At 59.4% G+C, this 17950-nt stretch overlaps 2 protein-coding genes across 3 annotated transcripts in view; one reads left to right on the forward strand and one right to left on the reverse strand.

The window, feature by feature from the left end:
* Window positions 1–272: 272 nt before the first annotated feature.
* OLFML2B (olfactomedin like 2B) lies at window positions 273–14149 on the forward strand. Its single transcript, XM_055815083.1, is given in 9 exon segments — window positions 273–457; window positions 459–507; window positions 1304–1567; window positions 5083–5190; window positions 8798–8974; window positions 10657–10885; window positions 11824–12432; window positions 12899–13075; window positions 13377–14149. Coding segments are annotated over 9 exon segments (2310 nt in total). The 5' UTR covers window positions 273–362; the 3' UTR covers window positions 13979–14149.
* Window positions 14150–14296: 147 nt separating this feature from the next.
* Window positions 14297–17950, reverse strand: part of ATF6 (activating transcription factor 6) — an 82756-nt gene continuing 79102 nt past the window's right edge. For both annotated transcript variants that reach the window (XM_055815085.1, XM_055815084.1), the window contains exon 16: window positions 14297–17827. In XM_055815085.1, coding sequence (XP_055671060.1) covers window positions 17619–17827 — 209 coding nt within the window. In that variant the 3' untranslated portion in view covers window positions 14297–17618. The remainder of the gene's footprint in view (window positions 17828–17950) is intronic.

Below are 17950 nucleotides of genomic sequence, written 5' to 3' on the forward strand. Positions count from 1 at the left end.
GGAAGGTGGGTCGCAGCCCCCCGGGGCAGCCCCACGTGCGGGACCTGCCGCGGGCAGACTGTGTCCGAGTCCCCCCGTCCCCGGAGCCGGGCTCGCCCTGTGCCACGGAGGCAGCCCCGGGGCTGGGGGGGAGCCGCCGGGGGGCCCCCGCTGCAGGTGGGAAGCACCGCCCGGGGCGGCCCCGGTCCCGCCCCGCCGCCCGCCCCGGCCCCCCCGCCGCGGGGGGAGGAGGACCGGAGGGAGGAGCGGGGAGGGCGGCCCGGCGTGGGGGGGGGGAGCCCGGCCCCGCCCGCGCCCGCCGCGCCGCACCTGAGCGAGCAGCGGCGGCTCCGCGCCGGCCCCGGCCCCTCCGCCGCCCGCCCATGGCTCGGCCGCTGCCGCTGCTGCTGTGCCTGGCCGCGCTGGGCGCCGGCTGCCGGGCGGGGTCCCCCCCCGGCGGCACGGCCGGGCCCCCCCCCCCAGCCGCTGCAGGACGAGGCGGACAACCAGGAGAACATCCTCTCGCAGGTACCGGCCGGATGGTGCTGGGGGTGGGCTGCGGGGACCCTTATGGCCCGGGGGGACGGCCCGGGGGGGGGGGGGCAGCTCCCAGCCTCCGTCCTGCAGCCTGCGGGGGGGAGGATCGGGGCAGGGGGAGCCCCCCGGGTGGAGCCTCTTTGTGTGCAGAGGGTCTTCCCCCGCCGGCGGGACGCGGTGGGGCCGCGCTGTGCGCTGCCCCCAGCCCTCGGAGGCGGCTGGCGGGGGTCAGTGGGGGCTGTCTGTGTGCCTGGGCTTCCCGAAGCGCTGCCTGCAAAGCTCCGTGAAGGAAATTCCTGGCATTGTACGGGGCTAATCAGAAATGCTGCTTTGCCACCAGTTAAGCTGCCTAACGGGTGGCTGTGGGTCGCCCAGCCGGCGCACACTCGTGCTCTTCGCCCGTGTAAACCCACCTTGCTCAGCGCAGCAGGTGACTTACTGGGGTCTGGTGGACACGGAGTGGTAAAATCCAGCAGGGAGGGTTTGTGTGTTAAACCCTCCTGTTTGCAAACCAGAGCGGCTTGGTCCGATTTGCACAAAGTGGAATAAAAAAATACCCTGTTGGAAGAAGGCAGGTTTTATTCCCCGTGTAGGCAGGGATGGGAAAGCTCTGTGCTCTCTAGAAAACCTCCCGGTCAGTGAATTTTTGGGAAGAGCTGGCCAGTTTCCTCGAGGCTCAGGGTGTCCAAAGTGTCCTTGTTTGGCTCTGGAGGCACAGAGTGTCCTTGTCCCTTGCTGGGCGGGTGGCAGAGGAGACCCTTGCTCACTGCCGGTGCCCTGTGCTCAGTTGTTAGGTGACTACGACAAGGTGAAGGCGGTGTCCGAAGGCTCCGACTGTCGGTGCAAATGCCTGGTCAGACCCCTGGGCCGCGGTGCCTGCCAAAGGATTAACGAGGGCACTTACAAAGCGGAGGATTTTTACACGGTGGAAACCATCACGTCAGGACCCAGCTGCAAGTGTGCGTGCGTGGCCCCCCCCTCAGCGCTCAACCCTTGCGAGGGGGACTTCAGGCTGAAGAAGCTGCGGGAGGCAGAGAGCAGCGACCTGAAGGTAGGAGAGCAGCTTGAATACAGGGCTCTCTGGGGAGGGGGGGATCTTCTGAAGCCTCTTCTTTCAGAGGTTTTGTCTAAAACCCTTTTTTCCTAAACTTTTTTGTCTCTAAACCATCTCTTAGTTACTTTTATATCTGCGTGTTTGATGTAAAAATCAAGCTCAGCTTAAGGGATTGATTTCAGCAGCTGCAGTTGATGATTCATTTGATTCATCCCGTGCTTCTTGGGGTCCCCGGTGGCTGCCTCTGCTGGAAGCCCAGGAGGGACTAGGCTGCTCCCTGCCCTTTGTCCAGTCGAAGTGTCCCTAGGGGACGGCTCTGCTCCGCTCACCAGCTGCCAGGTCTTTTTCCTGTCGCAGAGAGAGGCTCCCAAGGACCCACGCAAAAAGCTGCTCTGGCTTGCAAGGGCCGAGAGCCACTGATGCGTCAGCGTGAGGGTGTGTTACACAGCTGGCTGATGGCAGGATGGGGTTTGTTGTTTTACAGTGATGAAGCTTCTATACCGTTCAGTATGTTATCTCTTTAGTAACATGTACCTCTTTTCCAAATGTGACAGTGTTTGTTCTAAGTACTTGTGACTTTTACGGGATGCTGACTTTGCTGGTCTACCCGCTGGCAGCAGACCCTGCTGCATTTTCCAGTGTGTTACCTGTACGGGGCAGCAGAAACCCTCCCTGAAGGGCCACTGGCTTGGTCCAGCCCTGGGGAGTGCCCGGAGTAGAAGGCTGAGTGCTGGTAGCACTCGTGTGCAAGGTGATGGGACATACCCCTAGGCCGTGCTGCTAGCCCTGGCTCAGGCAGGAAGGCAGGCAGCATGCGAGGTGGGGTGTGTGGGGCAGCCTGCCGCTGGGGCCACCACGATGGGTTTCTTCTAATTAATTTGGAGCTCAAGGATGTGTTTCATCTTGTCCGACTGCAGACAGTTAGAAGCTTCTTGTCCAAGCTCCCCTGCAGCTAGGGAAGATAAACAGGCACAGGCAGGCAATCCATCATTTCAGGGAAGGAGGAGTCGCAGCCTGGAGTTGTTTGGTGGTCCCTCATCTGCAGGAGAAGCCAGGATGTCCTGCTTAGCCTTAGATGAGGAGCGGTGGGCCCTCAGTGGCTAGGGGAGCGGACAGCCTCCGAAGTGACCGAGCCAGCCCTGTAGTCCCTTGCCGGGCGGCAGGCAGAGCTGCTCCACCAGCAGCTCACACCTCTCTCCCTGTGCTCTCCAGAGCCGGGCAGCCTCCAGGAGGAGCCGAGCAGCGTGGCGAGCTGGGCCCTTGGCTCCGGCTGCCTCTTCCCACCGGGGAGCTGCTCACAGCCAGCTGTGGTGTGAAAGCTTGTCCTCTAGGAACTGGCCCAGGCTCCTTCGCTCGTTTTGCAGGGATCTGCGGCCAAACAATTTCACAAGGTTTATCCAAATATACACATGTGGGGTTTTTCTTTGCTGCAAGTCAAACCCAAGGAGCTGTGAAAACAGGCTGGCTCTCTCGCCGAGCACAGAGCCCCTCCTGGGGTCGAGCATGCTGAGAACGGCCACTTCTTGTAGGAGAAGCTGGGAAGCAGGAGAGGATGCAGCTCCAGTTCCTACGTGACTCATGAGGAGCAGCTCCCGTGCTCATGGCAGGGGGGGAGCTGGGGCTGGGAAGGATGAGCCAGGCCGCCTCACCTCATTGCTCCTAACGGCCCCAGGGGCTTTGCTGCCCGTGCTGGTCTGATCAGCATCGTTCTTGCCCGCTCCAGCAGTGGGAAGCACATGGAGTTGTGCTTTACGTCTGTTGTGTTCTACTGGGCTTTCTTATGCTCCAAGACAAAAACTCTGGGGACCCATGTGTGGGAGAGCCGTGGGAAGTTCCCCCAAGTGAGAGCCCTTCCTTATGGTGGGTGGGCTGGGGGGATGCATCCCCGAGGGAACAGCGAGGAAGGGAGTAGAGAATCCCAGGCAACAGGAACGTACCCTTGGGACACCCTGACTCAGTCAAATGGCTGTGCTGGGCATCCCAGCTGAAGGGTCAGTCCCATCTGTGCCTTTAGTAAGGTCCCATGGGAATTCATGGACCGTTAGAGCAGTGAGAGCCGAAGTCTGCGCTGGGTGAAGGGAAGGAACCATCGAGCTGATGTGTTCAGGGAGGGTCACCTTAGTGTTGGTGGGGGGTAGTGAAATCTAAGATCTGTTTTTTGTGAAATCGCAACGTGCTGCTCCTCTGCTTTGTAGGCACAGGGTGCGTTTTGGGGGTCTTGGGTGCAGAGTCTGGGCAAGGAGCCTGTGCTCAGGAAGATTTGGAAGGTGGTTAATAAAGTCTGCAGCCTTTGTGCGCTGATGGAAGTTATCCAGCCTGGAGGGAAAGCGTATGTCTCCAGTGGCTGTCTGGCAGGTTGCGCGCATTGTATCGGTCGTCTCCGTCCAGTTCTCAGTGGAAAGTGGATGCACAGCCATAAAACAGTCCTTGTCTCTTACATGCTGCCATTTTATCTGGCCCAAAAAATCTTTCCTTTGCTGTCAGCTCCACAGGGAGACTGCAGAGGCTGGGCTGGAAACTCAGAGTGCTGCCAGCAGTGCTGCCTGTACTTCTCCCATGTTTATGGAGCTCTGTCAACCAGTTTGTAGCTGCTGGGAGAAAATGTCACCTTGTAGTGATTCCCATGCATTGAAAATACTTCTCAGCCATCAGGGCTTTAAGTTCTGCAGCACCACGCTGGACACGTGGGACTGGGGGAAGCAGGAGTGTGTGGGAGCTGAGGCAGGGAATGGTACCGGAGTCCTTCTCACCATCCTGTGCCTCCCTCAGCACTGTCCTCTGTGGAGTGAGCACTGAGAACCCTGTGAAATGCAGACCAAGGGTATTGCTGTCTGGATCCCGGGGATCGGTGAGCAGGGGCTGATGCAGGACAGGACACAGGGATGTGACCCTTCCCGCTGCGGGAAGGGGGTGAGTTAAATACAGGGTGTCTCTGAAATGGGTGGCCGAAAAGAAAGCAGCACCCCTCTGACAAAGCTGTTCACCAGGGAAGCAAACTGTTATTACCAGGCTGGCACTGTGTTTCAGTTGCTTCACTCTTGTGTTTGTGAATATTTTAAAATTTTTTAACAAGTTTCTTCTTGTTCCAGGGGGAAAAAAGCACGGGACGGCACAAACTGAGTCTGATCTCAAACTCACTTTTATTTGAGGTGCTGTTCTTTTGTTGCCTCTTTTGCTGCTAGTCATGTCACTGATGGAGTTGCTAAGCCTTTGGGCTTGTGAGAGAGCCTGCCTTGAGCTGGCAAGGACAGTGCTGCTCCTTGCTGTGCTTACAAATCCCCAGCACCCAAAACGTGCTCCTGAAGCCCTGCAGAGGTGGCGTGTGTTGCTGTGCATGCTGTGCACTGACCGCAGCAGCAATGCCGCAGGGCTGCCTGAAGAAAAACTTGCTTTTTAGTAAACTTCTTGCACTCAGACGGGTGCCTTGCCCTTGACTTTTTGGCTGTAGAAACCATGCAGGGTGTTTTGCAGCAAGTGTCTCTGTCTGATGGTGCGCTCCCTTTGCCTTGCAGCTGTCTTCCATCGTTGAGATGCTGGAAAGTGCCTTTTATGGCTTAGACCTTCTGAAGCTGCACTCGGTCACAACCAAGCTGGTGGGTCGGGTGGAGAAGCTGGAGGAGGTAAGATGAGTCCTGCTTTCCTTCGAGGTTATTGCCTTAGGTGGGACTGGCCTCAAATAGAGTCCTTCGTACCTTTGGTGCATTCAGAGCCTCGTTCCTTTTGGAGGAAATGTTAATTAACTGTTTGGCTGAAACTAAACTAGACTAGACTGTCCAGACTAGACCCTCCATGGTTCCTGGTGGGCAGTGCCCAGTGCCTCCCCTGTCAGCCTCCCCGACCCTCTCCAGTTCCCCCCATCCCTCCTGGCCCAAACTGGGTGTGGGGTCCCAGCTGTGGTCGCGCCAGGACCAGCACCTCCCCGGGGGCAGAAGAGCCTGCTGCTCAGTTTTTCCTTGTCTCTGTTTTCTGCCTGTGCCGGTTGCTCTGAACCGGCTGCTTTTGCGCTGTGTGATGTGGGGGCAGGAGGCTCAGGGCTGGTGCTGGGGCATGCTCCCCAGCGCTGCTGGTAGCTAAGGAGGTCACATTCCTTAAGGACCAAGATGGTCTGCATTAAAAAAGAGCTGAACCCTCAACACTCCTAAAAAGATATATAACGTACCTTCAATTTTTTTTTTTTTTCTTAGTGCAGACTTCCAGTGAAATAATTTTCACTTCCATACAGTTTAATATTTCTTTGGCTAGCCCAGCGTAGGGTTTGCAGTCTGTTAAGCTGTGCTCAGCTATGTAGGAACAGGTTGCCAGATTAAATACTGGAGTTTTCTCCCGTGGTCCGTATCTGGGACAGTAATTCTACATTCTTGTCGGAGCGGAGCAGTCCTGTTCGTCTGCAGCCAGGAGCTGAGAGGCGATGATTTATAAAGCCAAAATTCCACTTGCAAAGTGTTTCGGGAAGGCACAGCGTGCTCCATCCCGGGGTCAGGAAGGAGACAGCCGAGAGGAGCATGCCTGCCTGGGGGCTCTGGGTTTCTAAGCACGATGGTTGACCCACAAGGGGGAAAAAGGGGGTTTGAGGTCTAAAAATAACAAAGCCCCAATGTTTTTGTTTGAATCCCACCCTCTTCCTCTGTGGTTTAGTGTATTCTCCAGTTTTCGTTGGGTTTGCCGCTGAGTCTTTGCTGATTAGGGGTGAGGAGCAGGGGAAGTGGAACCATGCCGCCAGCCCCATGCCGCGCGTCCCCACTGTGGAGCTTCACTGCTGCGGCACTGGTGGCCACAGGTCTGGTGGCAGAGCGAGCCCTGTCCCCCAGCATGGCAAGCTGGGCTCGCCTGGAGCAGGGGATGCTGCACTGAACGCAAAGGGCCCCATCAGGGTTAGCACCCACAGTTGGCTGGGTTAGGGGATGATGGTGGGGAGGAGCCTTTTTTTTGGGGTATCGTTTATGGATCTGTGGCCCATGAATTGGTCTCGCCCTGAAACTAGCTGAGTGAAAACGGTGCTGTTAGACATTGTCACCTTTAAACTGGTCAGACCAGACTGATGCAGCATGTCAGCCCAGTGAGTTCCTCAAAGACCTTGCTGGTGGCTGAGTCAGAGGCTAAGGTAAGGGTTAGAAGTTTGGGTGTTGACAAATGGCGTAAGGCATTACTTCACGTGAGGGTATCGCTTCTTCGGTACCAAAGCGGCCCTGTCTCCTAGCTGGTTCCTGCACAGGGGTCTCAGCACGAGCAGTGCTGGTGGCACTTGTGTGTCTGGGTGTGTTGGGGTGACCTTGCTGTGTGGCTGTGCTGCTCGCAGCCCGTCGCAGAGAGGCAGGCAGGCAGAAAGCTCGGTCTGGCTGAAGTAGGGTGACTAGGGATGGAGCAGTGAAGGCATAGGATGGGGGAATTCACAGGTTTGGGTCTTTAATTTCCCAGAAGCGGGGCTGCTGGATTGTGTAACAAGCAGCTGAAGCTGCCTGCGGGCACTCAGCAGGATGGAGAAGGGCAGGAGGGGTCCGGGTTCGATGGAGATTCCCCAGTGCCGCTGGGGCAGGGCAAAGCTGATGGAGACAGCAGGTGTGAAACACTGGGTTAGCACGTAAATTCCTGTTGAGAGGAGGAGGAGGAGGATTGCACCCGGCATCGGCCATGGGATCTGATACAATGGGCAGCTGAGATGCTGAAGAAGAGCCTGGCATGGCTTCTATAAGCATCAGCCTCCCAGGCGGGTGCGCGTTTAGCAGCTGCTCCCCGGTGAAGCAGCTGAGCGGCCTTGAGCAGCGTCACAGGCCAGGCTTTGGTGGTGCCCCCCCACTCAAGGGGGAGCAGATTTTATCCCGAAGCAGGCCATAAAACAACCGTTACACAGAATAAACGATAAGGACACAAGGCTGTCGGAATCTGTTCTCCTCCCAAAAGGAGGCTGGTGTCGAAGCTGCTTCTGCGCTGCTCCTAGAAGAGCATCATGAGATTCCCTGTTCCTTTTCCTTCTACAGCAAAACGCTTGCTGCAGGGTCCCTGTGTGATTGGGCTCAGCCTCAAAACTTGCATGACAAATCTGTGGCTCTCAGTTCCTGAGTAAAGGCTGGGAACTCAGATGCCCGTGGAGGGGGTTGGGGGTTAACTGAGCTCAGGATGGTATTTTTGTAGAGATGAGAACGTATTGCGACTTGTTTCCAGTATAATGAGGTATTTTACACCAACGGTGTTGGTAAAGGGAAGGAACCCCCAAATACTCGGTCCGCAGGGCTAGCGCCTTGGCTAGCGAGGCAGCTCCTCTGCTTTGTCTTTAGCTTGCAGCTGTTGCATCAGCTGCGATTCTGAGGTCGCAGGTGGAGGTCACAGTGCTTTTTAGCAGAAATTAATGGCAGGGCAGATTGAAAATGAAGGATTGGGGGAACTGGCCCCGGTCTCTGTGCAGAATTGCTTTGATGGATGTGCCATCTATTCAAAACTGTCACCATTTAAGATGTAAAAGACCAAGGAGTGATAAGCAGAGACCGCAACAACCCCTTGGATACAAGGTGCGCCTGTGGTTGGGGGACTGAGAAGGGCGAAGGGGATTGCCTGCCCTGGGCTGCCTGATGAGCTGCAGCCAGCCCCAGCTCCCTCCTGGTCCCAGTACAGCTCTCTGAGGGTCACTGGCTTTCTTCCTCTCCCCAAATACTTCCTCTCTTCTGTGGGAGTGGAGAGCAGTGGGGAGGAGCAGTGCTAAGCATGGGTGGCCAGGCGGCAGGGCAGGACCGGGGGAACAGAAACCAGAAAAGTGGGATGCCCACCCCAAGGACTTGTCTCGGGGGTCAGGCAGGCAGCAGCCAGCCAGGACGGGACCCTGCTAGGAAAGTGGGTTTAATAAATGGGAGATAAACTGGCTGCCGTAGGGAAAGGAGGTGAAGCTGGGACTCTAGATGTTTTAGCTTGTCTTTTCCTCTTCCTTCCGTAAGCCAGCGAGCATGGCTGAAGATGGATGTTGAAGAACCTCAAGGCCACTCTCCTGCTCCATGGGGCCCTGTGGCAGAGCAGATCTGGGATGTGCACACCAGTGATGGGGTTTCTGGATCCCACTGGGGTCAGGGGTACCTTCTTAGCATCTGAAGTGCCCAGCTCTATGGAGAAGCCCAGCTGTGAGCCCAGGGTGGGAGCACAGAGCTTGCTGGCTCCTGGGCTGTGGTTTGGGGACTGTGGAGCATCCCCTGTGGGTAAAACATCCCTTTACACGCGGTGAAGTCTCCTCTCTCCCTTTTCTAGGGCATATCCAGGAACTTCATGCAGGAAGGCCACCGGGCAGGAGCCAACGTGGACGAGCATCTGCAGGATCCCCACCGCAGGGACAGGGAGAACTGCTCCAGCCTCATCACCAACAGCCTTGCTGACATCGAGAGCTCGCTGCAGCGGGATGCCGAGGCTGCCTACACTCACACAGAGGTGCGACCCCCAAGCGCGTTGCATGTCTCGAGGTCACTGCTGCCACGCAAAGCAGCCCAGAGGGTGTCTCCTGGATGTGGCCCCTGCCAGGCCACCAGCCCCAGGTTATTCTCTTCTTGGCACAGCTGACCCCATTTCTGTGCCTCTGGCTCCAGCCTGCTTCTTTCGGCAGAGCCCAGCTGCGCCGGGCGGTGGGAGGGAGCAGGAGCAGGAGCAGGCTGTGCTCCTGGCCTCCCCCCTTCCCACGGGGCTGTTGGTTTTCGAGGTCAGCAGCGGCTGCGCTGCTCGGGAAGCGTGATGTCATTGCGGGGCCGGCTGGGAAGCACTGGGAAACGTGGAGCCTTTGATTAGCAGGGCTTGGGGGCTCGGTGGAGGGACAGCCTGTCGCCCACCTTCCTGGGCAATTACCCCTCCCAAGGCAGCCCCTGTGCCTGGCAGGCTCCGGGCAGAGCCTTGGGCATCCCACTGGCTCCAACACCCAGCCGCAGATTGCAGGGGGTCCCAGTGCAGGGACATCCCCTGCCTGAGGCAGTGGTTTCTCTGCAGCCCCAGAGAGAGGTGTTTTGGGAAAAGGCCTGCCCAGAGGGTCCTGACCCCCTGGCTGCTTCGGTGGTGCAATCTAGCCTGGCATCGTGCTGCTCTGAGCCATGCTGGGTGGCTCCTGGAGCGTCCTGCCTTCACCCCAGGGTCCCCTCTGCAGGGCAAAAGGAGGTGTCTGGGGAGGGGGGAAGAAGTGCCACATCGTTTCCAGCTCCAAACAGGGGTGCTCAGCTCCTGGGAGCGAGGACAGCCTGCACGTGCGACCCCCCAGCACTGAGAGCGGGGGTTGTGGGCCCTACGCTGGGGTGGGCTCCCCGAGCCCTGGTGGGGACAGGGGTGGGCTCCCACGCAGGCACTGGGGGTCAGCATGTGGGGGAATGGCATGTGGCGGGGGGGTGCCTGGCCCCTCTCCCTCTGCTCCCCATAACCTGAGCTGAGGCTCCACTGCCCACTGGAGAGGAGCCAGCCCTGGCCAGGCAGGAGAGCGAAGCGCCGGGCTTTTATTACCCCGAGTGACCTCATTTCCCAATGTTCCCCTTCACTCGCTGTTAATTGCAGCAGGGTTGTGAAGGAACCCTGGGTCCATCTTCTCAGCCAAATGGGCACCGTGTCAACCCTGGGGCTGTCTTTCCGATTTCCTTTAATGAGATGAAATCCTTCAGGCATGAGGTGGCTGCCTCAGCATGGAGCTCCTGGTCCCTGCCCCGCAGGGGGTTTTCCAGTTCTGCTGGGACGGTGCCTTCGGCCTCTCTGCTCTGCTGGAGCTGGGTCACGTCGCACGCTCCTGCAGATGGGCTGCTGGCACTGGTCCCCGCTGCGCGAGGGGGTGTGCGTCGGGTGCGTGGGCGAGTGGTGGTGGTGTGGGTGGACCCCTGCGTGCTGCCCCCGTGTCCCGCAGCCTTACGGAGCACAGGGTCCCGGGTTTGCAGGGAGGCATTGGGGTCATGCAGAGGCAATGCTGGCCTGCCACCCCTGCTGTCTCCTGGAGGGTTTCCTGCAGCAGCAGGGACAGAAGGTGACCCTGAGAAAGGAGGGAGGACCGAGCATCCTACCTGCGCTTGGCTAGCCAGCCTGACCTGCCCCATCCCCCAAAACGCTGCTGTTCTGACCCGTCCCATAACAACCTCCTGTATCTCTTCCAGGGAAAATATGAAGAAAAATTCCTGAAAGATGAAACCATCTCCCAGCAGATCAACTCTGTTGAGTCCCTTGCAGAGCTGCACCTCTCTCCGGAGGACGACAAACCCAAGCAGCTCTTGCAGAGGAAACTGCACGTGAGGAGCCGGCCTCCTTCCAAGCCCACCATCATCCGAGGGGTCACCTACTACAAAGCCCAGTCCACGGAGTCAGAGAATGACATCGAGGAGCAACGTGAGTCAGGTTTGCAGCTGCGTCCCACAGCAAAACCAGCGTCTGCCCTCAAGTCCTTTCTCATCCCCTGGGAACATCTGGGCAAAGCGCGTGGGGTCACGGCAGCAGGGAGGGCTCGGAGGCAGGAGGAGGTGGGATGGCTGGTACCTCACCACTGTGCAGCCTTTGTGCCCTGCGGGGGGGAGCAGGGCAGCATCGTTATTTGGTGGCAGATCCCTGCTAGCTAAGGAAACGGCTCACTGCTTTGGTTTAAAACACCCAGCACCTTTCCAAAAAGTTTATGTGTGTTAGTCCTGCAGATCCACCTGTCTGATGGCACCCAGGGAGGTTTGTGCAGTGGTCCGGGTGGTGGGAGGCAGCTCTGAGCTCCTGCTGGCTGCTGCTCGTGGCTCTGGCCATGGCAAGAGCCCTGGGGCTCAGCCCCCCAGCACCGTCGGTGCCTGGCAGCACGGGCCAGCAGGGCAAGTGCCCTTTCTCTGCAAAGCCAGCTCAGCGGTGAGGTGGGCCAGCACAGCCACGCGTGGGCTCCTGAGGTATGAAGGAGCAAAGGGTGGCCGGGGGGCCCAGGTGGTCCCTGTGCCCTGGTTTCCAGCCTGGGTTGGGTGGATGGGAGCCGGCTGGGCGCCATGGCTGTGTCCCCGTCCTGCCCCGTCTCTGGGAGCTGACAGGACGGAATCGCTCTCTGTCACCTCCTGCTCTGCCCAGCCTGCAGCGGTGGATGTGGCCGTGATGGGGTCTCGCTGACCTCCTAACGTGGGCATCGTCAGCCCCCGCAGGTCATGCGGCCCTTCTCTGGCTGGAATTTAAGCGGCGGATTTAGTCCAGGACAGGCTGGAGGAGCAGGCGGAGGAGCCAGAGCGGTGGGGCAAGTGCAGAGGGGCTGTGGGGGAGTTGCTCCTGCTCGCTGTGGGGCTGACACCCGTGCCTGTGTTTGGCAGCGGATGAGCTGTTCAGTGGGGACAACACCGTGGACCTGCTGATCGAGGACCAGCTCCTGAGGCCCAGCAGCAGGGCGGGTGAGGGCGTGAGGAAGCCCTCCCCGGTGGGATGGCCACCCACCCCCGGCAGCGACCCCACCACCCCGCCAGCCGCCGACACTGCTGCAACGGCCACAGTGCCCCTGTCCCCTGCCACGTCCCTGGGGCCCACGCCAGACCCCACTGCTGTCAGCAGGTTGACCCCCACCCCGGAGACCACAACTGCCTCAGTGGGGCTGGCAGAGGAGGCGACCCCGCAGCTACTGGCAACCTTGGCCAGCACAGTGGTGGCCACAGCCACAGTGAGCCTGTCTGCAGCCACCACCGCTGTCCCCACCACCGCTGTCCCCACCACCGCTGTCCCCACCACCGCTGTCCCCACCACCGCTGTCCCCAGCCCTGCCATTCCCACCACTGCTGGGACCCCGAGGGACGTGGGGACAAGCCCTGCCCCAGAGAGCAGCTCAGGAGCCTGGGGACAGGCGAGCACCCCTGCGATGCCAGTGAGCCCCAGCATCCCCGCCACCCCGAAGCAGGCCCTGGAAGAGGAGGACATCAGGAACATCATCGGTGAGTGCCTGCAGGTCCTGCACTGATCCAGCTGTGTGCGTGGGGGCTGGCTCCTGCCCACAGCCTGTCCTGCTAGGCGCAGCACACCTGGCTTTGCTCATGGGTGGGAGGTGTCCTGGAGATTGAGGCTGGACAGCACTTTACTGGGGCACCAGGTTTACTTGCTTGTTAACTCTGGAACCTCCTGTAGTCTCCTCCAGTTTGAGGGGCTGGGCAGGGCGGAATGAGGCCTCCCTGGAGATGGACCCGAGACAGGCGGCAGCCTCCACTGGGGCAGGGACACTGCTGAGGACGTGGGGAGCTCTTTGCAGGGTCTGGCGGGCACTGCTGGGCTTCTTGAGGCTGCGGCAGTGGGGGTACCTGCTGGGTGGGTAAGGGGCTGGGCGGGGGGTGATGTCCCCCAGCAGGAGCAGGGAGAGCATGGCTACATGCCTCGAGCCTCACGAGCCTTTCTCTGTCCACGCAGGTCGCTGCAAGGACACCCTGTCCACCATCTCGGGGCCCACCACCCAGAACACCTATGGGCGCAATGAGGGGGCCTGGATGAAGGACCCCCTGGCCCGGGAGGAGCGGATCTATGTCACCAACTACTACTATGGGAACACGCTGGTGGAGTTTAGGAACCTTGACAACTTCAAGCAAGGTAGGCTTGCACCATCCACTGATCCGCTGGTCCAAGTAGTGTCCCTGTTCCCTGGGATGCTGCACCGTGCGGGGATGCCCTGCCTTCCCTCCTGGGGGCCAGTGCCCAGCGTGTGGGGTTTGGAGCATGGGGCTGGTCAGGCTCCTGCAGTGGCTCTGGACTTTCTTGTCACCGTGCCAGGCTGGGGCTGGTGGCTGGGGAGAGAGTGCAGGCAGTGCGGAGGGCGGAGTGTGCTGGTGGCAGGGCCACCGACCCCAAAGCAAAGGGAGGGTCTTGCCAGCAAGGTGTCTCTGCCCCGCAGGTCGCTGGAGCAACTCCTACAAGCTCCCGTACAGCTGGATTGGGACAGGGCACGTTGTCTACAACGGCTCCTTCTACTACAACCGGGCCTTCACGCGCAACATCATCAAATATGACCTGAAGCAGCGGTATGTGGCCGCCTGGGCCATGCTGCACGACGTGGCCTACGAGGAGTCCACCCCATGGCGGTGGCGAGGCCACTCGGATGTGGACTTTGCCGTGGATGAGAATGGCCTGTGGGTCATCTATCCGGCCATCAGCTATGAGGGCTTCAACCAGGAGGTGATTGTGCTGAGCAAGCTGAATGCAGCCGACCTCAGCACACAGAAGGAGACCACGTGGCGGACAGGGCTGCGGAAGAACTTCTACGGGAACTGCTTTGTCATCTGTGGGGTCCTGTACGCGGTTGACAGCTACAACAAGAGGAACGCCAACATCTCCTACGCCTTTGACACACACACCAACACACAGATCATCCCCCGGCTGCTCTTTGAGAACGAGTACGCCTACACCACGCAGATAGACTATAATCCCAAGGACCGCCTGCTCTACGCCTGGGACAATGGGCACCAAGTCACCTACCATGTCATCTTTGCCTACTGAGACCCGACCCCCCACAGTGGGGCACTGCGAGTCAGGGGCCACCAGCACCTTTTATTATTATTTTTATTGTTATTATTGTTATTTTGTACAAATCAAAGAGTAAATGATGGGTTTTGTTTCAATCTGGTTTTTTTTTTTTTTTTATGGTGGATTGTAGATCAATCCCCCGGCCAGAGCCACCCTCTCTGTGTTTGCTGTAATTTTGCTTCTGGATTCTTCCCTTCCTGCAGGGAGGAGGTCCTCCTTCAGGAGCTCAGACCCAGCTCTCCTGCCCTGGGAGGAGGAGGAGGTGGCCCAGACATGGTCCTCCTGATGAGGGTGGGTTTTTTTTTTTTTAGCTAAAGATGATCAGCAAGAGACCCAGAACTAGTGCAAAGCTGGCCTTTCTGCTGCAGGCACTGGGTCCCAGCGGGACGCCCGTGCCTGTCTGTCCTGGTGGAGGATGTGTGTGTCCCGTGGGAAAGTCCCATCTCTCGGGACCACCTTGCCAGCAGGCCCTTTGGAGATCCTGCTGTACGATGGGGCTGTGAGCTCAGCTCTGACAGCCCCTGGTGCTGGCACTTATGCCGAGGACTGTCCCCTCCGGCCAGGGCTCTGCCCTTTGCAACGCTCTGGGGGGGCCGGGTGCACTCTGAGCCCTGACTCACGTCTGGAGCGAGCTGGCGGTGGGAGGGGGACACTGTAAATACGTGTAGATGGCTTTTATTTGTTCATTTTGTAACCCAAAATAGTCCCCTTTTGGCATTTGCTGGGCGAAGGCTCTGCTCGGCCAGGCGCTGGGCTGGGGGGCTGGGGGGACCCCTCGGGGCAAGGGGAGCCCTCGCTCCCCATCCCACTGCCACTCCGTCTCCCACGTGCCCTCTTGCTGCCGTGCTCGCCCTGGTCCTGGCTGTTGGCCATCGGGAGCCCCTCACGGAGACCCAGCCCCCACCCCTCTGCCCGGCAGCACCTTGTATTTACCTGCTGTCAGTAATAAAACATCAAGTACCTTTGCAGCTGTTCGGGACTTTCTTTGGGTCTGGCTCACCCTCTGGGCGCCCAGAAGGAATACACAGGGGCTTTGGGGTGGGTTTCGGTTGGGGGAGTGCTGCTTGACACACCAAGGGGCGGTGCTGGAGGGGGCCTCGGGGTGGCTGGAGGCTGCTGGGCCCTGGCCCTGGGGCAGGGTGGCGTGGCTGGGGCCAGCCCTGCGAAGGGCTTGGCTCTCTCGTGCCTGCAGTCACCCTCGGGCTGCGCTGAGACCCCTCACCGCCTCCTCTTCCCTGGGCTCTGGGTGAGATGCCCCCTCCCCAGGAGCGGAGTTTGGGTGCACACACCTTGGGCAGTGCCAGCACCGTGCTGAGCAGAGCCGCGCTGCGGCCCAAGAGACAGTGGGAGACAGCGCTGCCCTTCTAGTCATTTGCTTAAGTAAGCCAGTATTAACAAGCAAAATAATAATAAATAAAAGAACCGTTTTATTGCCTTCAGTGCTAGGGACACAAACAGAGCTACACGGGACGAGAGGTGCTCTCCACCCCTGGAGCCCACGGGTGCTGACTGAGGATGCAGTGCCGCAGTTGCCCCCAAGCCCCTGGCCCCCCACAGTAGCCCCTTGCACCGTGCCAGGCTGTGCGCCCACCACCCCAGCTCCCCTGCGGCAAACACCCTCCCGGAGCAGCCTCTGCCCAGGGCTGTGGCGGAGCTGCGCGCCTCCGGCTGGGGCACCGCTGGGGTTTTGGGTTTTGCCTATTGTGTGAGCTGGCCCACGGTCAGGTGGGGCCGAGGGCCAGGAAAAGGAACTGGTGCAAGGAGCGCAGCCAAACCCCTCGCCGAGCCCGGCTGCTTCCCAGCAGCGCGAGCGCCGAGGGGACGGGGGCCTGTGCAGCTCACGCTGACTACGTGGCAAAGGGCAAAGCTTTTCCATAGTGTTGCAAGGCACATACTTCACAGGGGTGTATTACTCCTCACTCTCCTCCTCACCTCCGCTGAGCTGTTTGTCTTGCTGGAGGAGCAACCTTTATTTCCTAACAGTGCCACACACAAATAATAATAATTATCAACAGTAATAAAAAATCCACATCGGTCAGTGGTTCAGACAATGAAGGAAAGGCAGCTGGCTGTCAAACTGAAGCCCGTCATCTGTGCTAAATGCAAAGGGGGGAAAAAAAAGTAACATGCTGAAGTCATTACAAAAGGCCGATGCTCTGCTGGCGCCTCATCCCAGCTGAGCACCGCAGTGCACCGTGCACCGGACCCCTCAGCCCAGCTCTGGCCCAGGGCTTGGCTGACAAAATTGGGACCATTAAACAGAGCTCTGCAGTGGGCTCTGTAACAGCAGCAGGCGACTGCAGCAAGAGCCATGTCTAGTAGTTCAGTGCTTGGGGACAAATGGCATGCTCCCCTGCTGCGTGACGGGCGGTTGTCAGTGCTGGCAGGGCAGAGGAGGGGTGGCGTGGGGGGTGTGTGTGCGTGTCTCTGGGGCTGGGTTTCAGGAGGAAGGTGCTGTAGCTGCGTCCCGCTGAAATGAAGCAGCTCTTCTGCCCCAGCAGGGCCAGCACTGCTCTGTAGGCTGTTAGCAGCAAAAAGCATCAAATATTACACCCTTCCCCTGCCCCCCGAAAACAACAAAGCACCAAATCCCAAACAAAACGGGAAGGGTGGGGGGGACACCAACGAAAAACCCGAACGAAAGTACAATCTTTAGAAACACTGCAGTACATCACCACCCTTGGGCAAAGCCCCAGCTGCCTGCCAGCTCACCACGCTGCTGCACGGGCTGGGGACGGCAGCAACCGGGCACAGGAGGGCTCTGGCAGGTGAGGGAGGGATGTGTACCCCGCCCCGGTGGCAGCGCAGGCTGCTCCGCTTGTAGTGTTCTGACTGTAAGCGCAGCTCCCCACCACCCCACCGGCTGCTGGGGCTGGGCTGCCCCACAGCACTGCTGCAGCCCTGGGAAGCAGCCCGGGGCGTCCCGGCGAGGGAGGCTGCTCGGGCAGGGATCTGGGTGGGCATGCGGGGCTGCCTGGCCAGGCTCGGCACAGCCACTCTGGCAGAGAAGGGATGCCCCTGCTCCTGCTCCTGGGGCACAGGGCCGGGGCTGGGGTGCAGGGCTGCGGCTGTCCCCACACCCACAGCTGGGAGCTGGACACCGCTTCCTCCTGCTGCCCCGAGCGCCCTGCGGGGAGGGGAGCCTCATCCCGAGCACGGGCCCTTCAGCGGTGTCTCTGGGCCAGGGCCCCAGTGCTCAGCGCCCCACCTCCAGAGGTGGTTTAACAGGGACAAAACAAAAGAACCAGCAAACCCAACAATTTTACACAGTGCATAAGTATCAAGGATGGCCCACGTGCCCCCCGACGCCAGCCCTGGGCACCTGCAGCTGATGCAGAGCCCAAGACTGCAGCAGCATGCCTCACCCGCACCTCTGTCACCAGGCACTGCACGCTGCGTGGCTCTGTTCCTGGCAAGGGGCCAGCTGAGCTGTATAATCCATGGGCAGGATGCGGCCACCGGATAGGGTCAGGCGCAGGAATGGGCTAAGTGGGCCTGCCCTTGCTGTGCCGAAGGGCCAGGAGCCCCAGGGACCTGCTAGCAGAGAGGCTTAGCCCGGCAGCAGGACCTGCTGCACGCCGGGTGCACAGGCCATGCCGCTATGCCGCAGGAGCTACTGCAGGGATTTGACAATGGCTCTCAGGGCATGGGGCGTCTCTGGGACGGAGGGAGACGAGCTGTAGAAGGTGTCGGTGTGGTTTCTGCGCTGCTCTCGGAGGTACGGAGGCACAGAAGAACTTTTGATGTGGAGGATCCTGGTGTCCATCACTTCACAGTCGATCTGCATCATCACCTCATAGTCCTGCCCATTGATAACATTCTCTGCAAAAGTAAGGACAAAAAAAAAAAAAAAAAAAAAAAAAGTTTGAGTTAGTCCTGTAGTCTAGTGACCCAACAGAACCAAGAAGAGAGCTTTCTGGACCTTCTTCTGTCTGGTAGAGGACG

The sequence above is a fragment of the Falco peregrinus genome, chromosome 10 (assembly GCF_023634155.1).
Source record: "Falco peregrinus isolate bFalPer1 chromosome 10, bFalPer1.pri, whole genome shotgun sequence".
NCBI lineage: Eukaryota > Metazoa > Chordata > Aves > Falconiformes > Falconidae > Falco > Falco peregrinus.